Source organism: Sparus aurata, chromosome 23 (genome assembly GCF_900880675.1).
Source record: "Sparus aurata chromosome 23, fSpaAur1.1, whole genome shotgun sequence".
In the NCBI taxonomy this organism is placed as follows: domain Eukaryota; kingdom Metazoa; phylum Chordata; class Actinopteri; order Spariformes; family Sparidae; genus Sparus; species Sparus aurata.
The window spans coordinates 8,287,011-8,297,930 of record NC_044209.1 but is presented as its reverse complement, the minus strand read 5'-3'; the positions used below and the strand labels follow the sequence as shown (position 1 = coordinate 8,297,930).

General features: G+C 44.7%; 2 protein-coding genes across 2 annotated transcripts; both read left to right on the top strand.

The window, feature by feature from the left end:
• The first annotated feature begins 1,004 nt into the window (after positions 1-1,004).
• On the top strand, positions 1,005-3,267 carry nol12 (nucleolar protein 12). The gene is made up of 6 exons (XM_030406496.1): positions 1,005-1,196; positions 1,753-1,858; positions 1,960-2,008; positions 2,103-2,248; positions 2,402-2,499; positions 2,746-3,267. Exons 1-6 carry the CDS (start codon positions 1,087-1,089, stop codon positions 2,939-2,941), a joined length of 705 nt encoding a protein of 234 aa, XP_030262356.1. The 5' UTR covers positions 1,005-1,086; the 3' UTR covers positions 2,942-3,267.
• A 129-nt stretch (positions 3,268-3,396) lies between these two features.
• Positions 3,397-10,304, top strand: LOC115575134 (serine/arginine repetitive matrix protein 2). Its single transcript, XM_030406996.1, has 8 exons — positions 3,397-3,953; positions 4,529-4,821; positions 6,054-6,199; positions 6,564-6,748; positions 7,187-9,293; positions 9,527-9,644; positions 10,152-10,223; positions 10,278-10,304. The coding sequence occupies exons 2-8, from the start codon at positions 4,579-4,581 to the stop codon at positions 10,302-10,304; spliced, it is 2,898 nt and encodes a 965-aa protein (XP_030262856.1). The 5' UTR covers positions 3,397-3,953; positions 4,529-4,578.
• Positions 10,305-10,920: the final 616 nt, after the last annotated feature.

Here is a 10,920-nt window from a genome sequence, read left to right as displayed (position 1 = left end):
GTCGACTGGTTTCCTCTTTCACACGCCGTGTGGCCGAGTGATGAACGCTGGACACCTCGGTCTTAATGAAACACTCCCAGCAGTTCACAGAGAGGTGGTACATACATAGGTTGCTGCCTCTGAAGGGAGTGGAGAACAGCTGATCACCACAAAGGTGTCAGAGGCGTACCAATTAGGAAATATCAACAAGAATACAGGCCAACTCCATTTGATGGGGAATCATATTCTATCATTATCTCCAAATATGGTGACCTGGTATCAAATACAACATGCTTGTAACAGATAATGCAGTTCAAGACAATGCCTGGATCCTGAAGTTACAATAGTCATGGCGCCTCTTAAAGCCAGTGGTGGAAAGAGTACATTCCCTACTGTACTTCAGTACAATGTTAAAGTATTTGAACTTTAGAACTTTTTTGCAGAATCAGATTAATAATGCAAAAAATAATCAGCCTGATATTATGCTAAAATATCTTATCTATACTAAGGATAAGATGATCCCCAGGGTGAAATTCATATATAAATTTGCAGTGTATATATAGTAAAAAAATTAATTAAAAAAAAACTCACCTCTATTAAGTAATGTAGGCTACATATCAATACATCAATAATTATGATTAAACATGATTGAAAAAAATGTACCATTTTGCATAATGAGTACTTTCACTTTTATCTATATTTTGAAACAAATAGGAAAAAAATATTAGCAATCTTAGGTTAAAATGACAAAAGCACTGTCTGGAAATACTTGAATAATAAGTAAAACGCCTGGTAATAGTATAAATATATTTTGATACTCATAGTTTCTTTTGCCAGGGCTTTCACTTATGATTTAAGTATTTCCACACTGTGATATTGTTACATTGACCTAGGTGAAAGATCTGAAGATTTCTTCCACCGATTCTCAAGACAAGGGTTTTTATGACACGTCAGAACTAGTACATTCATTACTCTGTCCTAAATGATCACCGTGTGCGGAACTGTTAAGGCTTCCATCTGCGTGTTTGTAGTCGGACGATCCTTAATGACGTGCCCCGTAAACACAGAAGCCGGAAGTGTAGGGAAAACCAAACTCACGTGTGCAACATGAAAAATACAAAAAAGCCCAATAATGTGTCCAAAAAGGGAAAATTCAAGCCGGGATCCAAGAAAAGAGAAAACAAGTGCATCGTAACGTTTGACGACAAAGACAGACAGTAAGTTAATCTACGGCTTTTAACAGATAGCAGATGTTTGCTAGCATCTTTGCGTTAGCTGTCACAAAACTGCTATAATATCAACCAATATCAGGCTAGCATGAGCCTCCTACCAATTATTTTAGTCATATAAATTGCTAAAACATTATCCACAACTTGTGTTACTATTACGTCGTTTACACAGACACAAACAAAACAACAGCACACCTGAAGAACATATACAGTATGAATACTATCAAGGTACCAATCAGCTTTGCATGATGATTATTGACATCTGTCATTAGGTATAACTTAGTTATTGGCTCCCTTCTACATAATCAATAATCAGTTTGTGTTATTATTTTAACTTGTGTTACTTACTGTAGCATACAACTCCATATGCATGCCTGGCCAAGATGGTTATTTGAGTTGTAAATAAGAGATATCAATAAAATGTGCCAAGTCAAGTTGGATTGTATTATCATTGATGTGTTACATGTGTCCTTCATGTTGCACAAACATGCAGAAACTTGAGAAAGACTGGTTCCTTAAGCTTCTTCCTCTTCTGCCCTCTCAGGGAGTATTTAACCGGTTTCCATAAGCGAAAGGTGGAAAGGAGAAAAGCAGCCGAGGTGGAAATTCGGAAGAAAATCAAGGAAGAACAGATCAGAGTCAGAGAAGAAGTAAGTGTAAAGTGCAAGAGTGCGGAGTTAAAATCTGCTTTGGGTCGACGCACCTTGAACTGTGTGAGCACATCCTCATGTGTTTGGCTGTCTGCTTTCAGAGGCATAAGGAATACATAAAGTTGCTGAAGGAGAGGACTGATGCTCTCGGTGAGTTCAAAGCAAACATCATTTTGCTGATTGGTAACACCTGAGAATCTGTGCTCATTTTCTCCCCCCCCCCCCATTTTATCCCATCTCTCAGAGGCCGCTGAAGATGATCTGGAAGACGTTATAACCAACACAACAGAGTCTGTGCAGTACGATCACCCCAACCACACCGTCACCGTTACAACCATCAGTGATCTGGACCTCACAGGGGCTCACCTGCTTGGACCTGCAGCTAACCAGGTAAAAAGTTCAACTTCATCATTCATCATCCCTTTATTATTTTCCAACTAAATTATATTGCTTGAGGCTCCATTTGGTTGCTTTAAAAGTATTTGATACTACAAATGATATTGATGGCTTTATGACACCATCAACACTGCCTTTCTTTCAAAGGATAACGGGGAGGAGAAGGATGAAGAAAAGAGGGAGGAAGAGGAGGAGCAGACAAAGGCAATGCCAAGAAAAGCCGGGAATCCAATCATGAATAAAAAGTAAGCTTGTACATCATGCAGGTCTATGAGCACTAATTAAATTGGTCATAAATTCAATACTTTTGCATCATTATCCTGTTATACCTTTAAAAGGTTGAATGGTTGAAGAAATAGGTCTAAATTTGCTATAAGCTACAACAATACAGTGGTGACATCATGGATGTATACATCAATTTGTCGGCCTTTTGTCCTCCGGCCCCTGTCAGTCCAGCTACATTAAGTTTTTTCTCTCCCTTTCTGCGTCAGGATCCGCTCCCTAACTGCGTCACTCAACAATTTCACCACCAAGAGGAAGAGGAAAGGGAAGCAGGAAGGCCGAGGAGGACGGGGCCGTCAGACAGACAAGAGACAGGCTGCCCCAGAGAGTAAAAACAGAGCTGGGAGGACCAGCAAGTGGCAGAGACGTCGAAAGACTGGGAAAAAAGTGCATCATCAGGAGTGAAGAGTGAACCGTGAAGAGAATTTACTTCCTGTGTCAGAGTCTCACAGGTGAACAAATTGGAGTATTTATGCTCCTGTGTTTCAACAGGATTTGTGTATGCTGAGAAGTTTGATAAATGAACACAAGCTGATGTGGACGATCAGTGTTTGACCATGTCGGACTGTCTGTCATGGCGTCGCTCAATGTTTCCAGCGCCTCCTGAAATCTTGTGCTCAGATTTGTACATCTTTCAAAGCAAAACTGTTTTTGTAGTGTTATTTCTTCAACGTGTGCAAGTTGTACTGTTTTTCCTGAAATTTTCATTAAATAAAAGTTATATACTGCTAGTAAGTGACCTGGTGATGCAGCCACATCTTGCAAACTGTCGGTGTGCTCCGTGTAGAGTTTTTTTTTTCTTGCCATTGTTTAATAGGAAACATGACACTGTCGTCAACATCCTCCCTAGAACATCAGGAAATCAACCCTTAGAGCTGTGTTTCCTCACAGCTCAGTGTTACCTGTGTGTGTGATCCAAAGGAGAGCCAGCCTCTGTGTTCTCTCACAGAACCTCGTTCCTTATTTCAGAACCCTCTACTGCACCGCCAATGGTTTTAATGTATGTTAAACCCCCGCCTCACCAGTGTTTATTTATTTACGTTAACCTGAGCCAGCGTGTGCCAGCTGTCACTAGCATGAGCGTTTCATCTCGCTTTCTAAAGCCCATGATATTTAATACAACCGCTCAATAGAGGAACCGGTAGGCCACTGCCTCCATGTTGGCTCCAGGTTGTGTGTGTGCTTCAGGGCCTCTCGCTGTGTCAACTGAGAGCCACCATGGCCGTCATGGATGCTTCAGTTTCACTCTTTGTCAGATCAGCCAATCGGATTGATTTGAGAGCTTGGCAGCTCGGGAGGATAGAGAGCATGGGGAAGAGGAGGCATGTGCTCAATGGGGGTCTGGTGGGCAGTTTTATCTTTGGACTCCTAATGACCAATTCAAAGAGGAGCTGACAGCCGGAGCCTCTCTTGTCAGGTAATGCTCATCAATTCTCTTATCATTTTTCGTCAAAGCATCACAAAACATTTTCTGCTATTTCATTATCGTACCTATTGCTGCCTCAATAGGTTAATTCAGTACTGGAGGCTGTAGTGCTTGTAAAAGCTGTTATAATACAGTGAATGGTGGTAATGCTACTCTGTGGGGAGCTTTGACAGTGCTCTGACTGGATTGTGTTTCAGTGTCCTCCAGTGTGATTAGTTATCACCTATCTCAACAGTTCCGCTTTAGATCTTGCATGAACCATGAAATAAAAGCTCCTCTTACCCGCTCATTCAGAGCCACTGCTCTGTGCTTACACCTGCCTCCAGTAATGCAGTGTCATAGCCAGTCTCAACAGCATCCAGGGTTTTTATATTGTCTCGCTTCTTTTTCAGTCCATATCTCTGTCGAAGATGCTCTGCAAGATTTGAAAATATTTAATCCAACACATCTGTCTGCATTGCTATACTTGATTTTGTACATACAACATGATATTCTAGGGTTGCGCTTTAACTGTCTCTTTTATATTTCATGGTGATTCTGCACCTTGCCCTGCGGTTGTTTCCCAGTTTTCTTTGTTGGATGCGATGATCGTGCAGGTCCCCGCTCCGGACCCACTATGCCCGTCTCCAGTGATGAGCCCATCTGCCCCAAGTTCCAGCCCAACATATTTGACCCCTCCCGCTGCCACGACTGCCTGCGCCAGAGGCACCTGCACGCCGGCGCAGGGGACAGCAAGGAGGCAGCTCCACAGCAAAAATCCACAACAGAGACTGGGACTGAGAGTGGGATCGTATTGGGCAAAGGAGTGTTGTTAACGCCGATCCCATCCCAGGCAGAGGAAAGAGACACCAGCAGCAAGGTAAGAAAAGAAGAGAGGGCCAGTGTGGAAGAGGTAGGGAGGTGAACAGAGCTGCTAGGTAACAGGGTAGAGATTGGAACAGGAGTAGAATATGTGCTGAGTGATGGGATTAGTCGGACACGAAGGCTAGGCAGGAAGGTGAGCGCGGTAGCGGTCACAGGTGAGGTCAGCAAGACAGTGAGGTTGGATGTTAAGTCGGTGGAAACAGAATGACGTCGTGGTGCGCTCCTTGACTCCACTTTCAATGTCTTGCCGATCAGAAATGATGCTCAGCGTTTCATGAAATTATTCAGAATAGAAAAATGTCTAGTTAAGCTTTTTTTTCTAAGTCAAAAAGAGCTTCTCACCCAAAAGTCAGTGTTTCAGTGGATAAAGAAAAGTGCCTTCTAATGTAACGCCGTCGACGTGTAAACAGTTCATGATGATCATGTATGAGTGTTTGTTGGTTTGGGGAGTAAATTAAGAAAAGGTCAGAGACGGAGAATGAGAAGTGAAGCTAAGGAGGAGCAGGGTGGAAGCAGCGTGGTTATGATTATAAATTAATGAGGCTGGATCACTTACTGCCCTTTTGGGAATCACTTGTAATAGTAGACAGGAGTAACCTACAGAAAGGATGGGAATGACTCTATACAGTATCAAAACTGTGACAACTCTACTTCTTTGTGTTTATTCTGCTGCCAGCACATAACCGCTGTTGTCCTGTGACAGAGATTCATTTCAGCACACAACATGCTTCGAATTGCACCACTGCGCTTTGTAATACCTTAACCCGAAATTCCCTGGAGGTCGTGGGGACCAGTGCCAATTTATGACATTTACAGGCAGTTTCAGTTTCTTTTTGAGAGAAGAGATGGGTTTATGGCAAGAAAAAAGGGATGAAACATTAATGAGGAAAAGCCACGAGTCAGGTCGAGTTACAGAGGTGTAACCCTAATCGAACAGCAGACTGAACATGTGTGTGTGTGTGTGTGTGTGTGTGTGTCAGGGAGGACAGACACCATTCAGCTAAGGCTCTACTCAAGGCAGATGGGGACAGCCAGACACGTCTAGGATTTTTATCAATTTGTTTTAATGCTTTGATGTGGAGCCACTGTATTTTCAGTGAACCTATACATCTTGGCAAGCCTTGGTCGTGTTTGGAGATATAATCATCAGTGCCTGTTCCTCCGTGACTTGGAGAGAGAGAGGGAGTTTGCTGATTGGCCCGTGTCTTTACTTTGCGATCCAATCAGGAGGATTCCGATGGTCTGTCGGTGGTGAGCAGCTACTGTGATGTCAATGGAGGCCGTCTGGGTTATCAGGAGAGCTCTTTGTGCATCCTGAGCCCGGACTGTGAGCTTTATATCTGTGACGGTGACGACGACGACAGCACCGACAGGTGGGTACACTGGATGGCGATAATAAGTCATGTAGGAGAGCCAGTGCTCGTGGAATTATAGACTTTAATGTATAATCAGAGTGTTTTTGTGAGCTAGATTGTTACTACGGTGATGTATAATCATTCAAAAAGACTGGCAAGTACTGTGGAGTGTAGCCACTGCGTCTCACCAGTCTTGATCACCATGTTCTCTGACCCGAAAGATTCTTGTTGTGTGACACACTTGCTAAGTGACTCTGTGGAATTCATTTTTGTCTGATTAAATTGTTTTCTCTTCCATCTTTTGCCTTTTGTCCTCTCTCTCGATCCCTCACCGTTCAATCTCCACTCTCGTCATTCTTCTCCCATCTCCTCTTCCAAGTAGCTGTCGAGACCAAAGCGACTACCAAGAGTTCAGCGGCTCAGTCAGCGCAGAGGACGAGTACCTGTCGACCCTTTGCCGCTCGACAAAACCCAGCATGACCCGGCTAGACCCTCCACCCCACCGGCCCAACCCTCGGGCCTGGATGGACGAAGCTCAGGGCAGAGACAGCTTCAGTAGTCGATCAGGTAGATCGAGGAAGATGACCTTGAATATTGTTGTTTTTGTGTGGGTTTCATTACTTGTTTGGCAGATAGGATACATTAGAAAGAGATGGAAAAGATGCACGACTTGGTAGAAGCATAGAACAGAGAGGGAAATAGTCCCACCTGATCTCCTTTATGAACACATATATGACTTCTCTGCACCTGTAGACAGAGCCGTCAGTAAACCTATGACTTCCAGCACTTGACCAATCCATATCCAGTTACAGCCAAAGGTGTTCTTTACTTGGCAATACTGTTTGATGTCAGCAGCTGAGGTGTCCCAGAGCAATTATCAGTAATACAATAAGGCTCCATCAGTGTCAGGAAACCTCTGGTAGTTGCCCAGTCGTTGAACCTTGATGTGTTTTCTTTCTGTCCGTTCTATTTCTGTCACACTGTCTTACTTCCCTTTCCTTCCAGGGTTTAAAGAAGACAGAGAGAGGCGTGAAAGCGGCTACTTCTCCTTGGGGAGGGCAGCGGGCACCCGTTTACACCGCGATAACAGCCCGTCTGCTCCTTACCGCCATTTTGAAAGAGGACATCCAGTCTTCAACACCAGAAATGTAGAGCCCAAAGACACTGTCCCCTTCAGAAACCCTAATCTTGGTGTGGCCTCTGAAAGGCCGATGCTGACAGCTCTAAATGATGACCTGCCGGAGGAAATTCCACCGCCCGACCCCTATGAAATTGCCGTTGAGGTTGAGGCACAAGTCGGCCCCCGCTCTCCGAGTCCTACTCCTTTTAAGATAGCGGAGTCTCTGGCCTCAACCGGGCGAAAAGGATTCAGCGGCTCATATGGCCGGGGAAACTCTTCTCCTAATGTCTCTTCCTTTCATCAGTCAGGACGTTTTGATTCCTCAAGGCAAGGCTCAGCTCTGCAGTCTCGCTCTTCCTCTCCCTCACGTGGAAACTTGCCATTCAGACGCAGCGAGTCCACTGCCTCCCTCAGCAGGCATAACTTTGATGGTGGAGGGAGGACTCAAGGGATGGAGCAAGCATCCAGAAATTCCTTGCAAGGCACACATGGGCGACGTGTTGAGTCAGGAACTCTGCCAAGAAACTTTAAATCACTTGCTAGCCCAGTCAAATCCCAGCCCAGCACTGTGTCTGACTTTAGGAGTGCCTTGAGAAAAACAGAAGTAAGCGGGTCTTTGAGTGGTCGGGGTCGTGATAGCAGGAGCTCCTCCCCCTCAAGGAGGGACTACAACCCTTCAGGCCAAACATCTCTTCGTAAAACTGAAATCACCCGCAGTCCATCTCCTGGACGTGGGCGCGACAGTCGTACTTCCTCTCCGCCTAGGAGAACTTCCAGCAGTCTGCGTGACAATCACAGCTCCTCGCCGCCAAGGAGGAATTACAGCTCATCCAGCCAATCCCTCCTTCGTAAATCTGAATCAATTATGTCTCTAAGCGGACGGAGTCACCATGGACGCTGTGGCTCCCCCATCAGAGAAGGATATGATATTGAAAGCCAGGCTCTGCTACGTAACCCAACAGCTAGAAATGGACTGAATGACCCAGAACAGCAAACCCCAACTGTGTCTCCATCCAGACGGGGTTGTGACACAAGTCAATCTGTGCTCCGTAAAACTGAATCAAGCACTTTCAGCCACAGCAGAGGTCGTGAAAGTCGGAGTTCCTCTCTTGGAAGGAAAGGCTATGAAACCCCGACTCAGTATCAGCTTAGGAAAACAGATATGGGTGGTTCGTTACACAGCTGTAATCGTGAAAGTCGTAACTCGTCTCCTTTGAGGAGAAGCAATGAAGCTCCTTCTCAGTCTCTGCTGCGCAAGTCTGAAGTTAACAGCTCTGTCAGAAGTCGTGAAAGCCACAGTTCCTTTCCTTCAAGGAAAAGCTACAATGCACCTGAGCAGCACTCACTGCGGAAAACAGAGACAAGCAACTCCTTTAACAGCAAAACTCACAACAGCCGCAACTCCTCTCCCTCTAGAAAACTCAACAGTGACCCACCAGGCTACTCAATCCTCAGAAATGCCACTAATGGAGATTCCAGCCATTCTTTTCAGAGGAAAAACACTAACCATGACTCTAAATCTGATTCCAATCGTTCACCATTCTCCTGGCGGGAATCGACTCATTCCCACCGCAGCTCCTCCTTATCCCGTGCTGCTTCACCCTCTCGACAGACCACAAATGGCAGCAGGACAGCTTTTGTCACTTTGGAGGCGCCTAGAAGAGCCAGCAACATCAGATCAGGGGTTGGTAGACATGGCCATGAGGATCGCTGCCAATCCCCTAATGAAAACAGGCCCTCCCACCGCGCACGGAGCCCCTCTCCTTCACCTCAGATTCAAATGCGGAGGCACACCTCCTCCCAGAGTTCCATGGAGTCCTCAGAGTCGGGCCAGCGGTCGGTGGGGTCTACAGGACGTAATAGGGAGGAGTATGCCATGATTGCCGATGTTCCAAAGGTCAAAATGATACATCAGAGAGAGGGACCAGGCCACATGGGGCGACCTCAGACCCAGCAGCCCTCTCGGAGACAGGAACTCTTTAAACCAGCCAGGTCAGACACATATAACAACACAAAGAATAAAAGGAGTGGAACATATTTAATATATATTACACTATATGTATATATTACATTGTGAAGTAGGTCAGTTTCGTGTATGTACATCGAATTTAATAGTGCAGAACACAAACTGTTGGTAAATCAATACGGCTTTGCGTCTTCCACACCCTCAGATTAGATAAAATTGACCAAATCAGACACACTGATAACCTGTTCTGATGTTCCAGCCATTCACTGAGCAAGCATCCCTCCAGAGAGTGGGAAGAAACCGGGGAGACGGAGAGAGACTGGCACTATGGAGGCAGTGGGTATCTATCTCGAGCTCATTCCACCACCTCATTACAGGTATGGTGGCAGGGGAGCAGGAGAGTTTTATTAAAGGATGAAAAGGTTAATGAAGCTGACTTTTTTCCTTAGCCTCTTGATTTGTCTGTCTTAAACCTTATTTTATAAGAATCAACTTGACGGGAGAAGAATAAATTCATGAAACTGGTAATACACTGGCTAAGACGCGTATTGTTTTTTGAGATTTCAAATAATAGAGACTAGAGAAGCAGGATTTGGAGTGGAGAGAGTCTCAACAGTATAGAAGGAGCTTTGAAATGAGCATTAATCAACTATATATGACCTATAAATCACCATTCCCCCTCTCCCAGCACATAACGTAATTCATTGCAGTGGGATTGCAGCTTGTGCTTTGTGGCTTTCACCTGAATAATAATGTTAATACTGACACTTGCCTCAAAACTGCACACCAGATTGGAAAACTGTGCATGTTAAAGCTCTGGAGGTTTCTATGTTTGCTCAGCCGCACATTGATTACCATCATAACTACAAGCTGTTCGTTTCCAGAGGTCTGGCAGCCCCACAGCGGATGAGGGCAGCTCTTGGAAAGGTTATCACCACAGATCAGAACAAATGCAGGTATGTGACACAGCCAGTCTGTTTACAGTATGCGCGCACTCTTGCTCTATGTAGAAACGTGTCTCCCACTGTGCCATATAGAGGGTGACGTTACAGCTGTTCTGTCTGCTATCACTAACATTTGTAGTGAACGTAATAAAAACCTGGTTCAATGCAAGTTTATTGCACTTAGCCTGTTTCAATACACAGTACCTGTCTGTTACACATTTACCAGACATGCTGACAGCTTAACTACTGCTCACACAGATCCTGCCTATAAATGTAAAGTTATTATGTACTTGGCACCCTAACCTGTTGGAATATCTACAACAGAGTTTCCAGCTCCTTTTAAACTCTCTCTTAATGGCTGGTTGTTGTGTGTCCATAGACTTCACCTACACCCTACAGGCATTTCATAAGACTGACTGAGCTTTGTCAATTGTGGTCTGCTGGGGCATGTGTTGAAATTCCTGAACTGAAACCAATAGCTACTGAGGAAGGATTTTGGAGGGGTGGGGGTGCCACTTTTTTTTTTTTTTTTTTTTGCAAGCCAAAAATATTTTCAGTCATGGAATTATAACAAGTGGCTTCCTTCTGTATGTTTAGAAAGATGGGGACTGGTGTACCAAAGTTTTCCATTTTAAAGATCCCCAAATTTGACGTTTGGTCTAGGGGGGGGGGAGTGAGACCTCCCAATGATTGAGTCATTTAATACGTT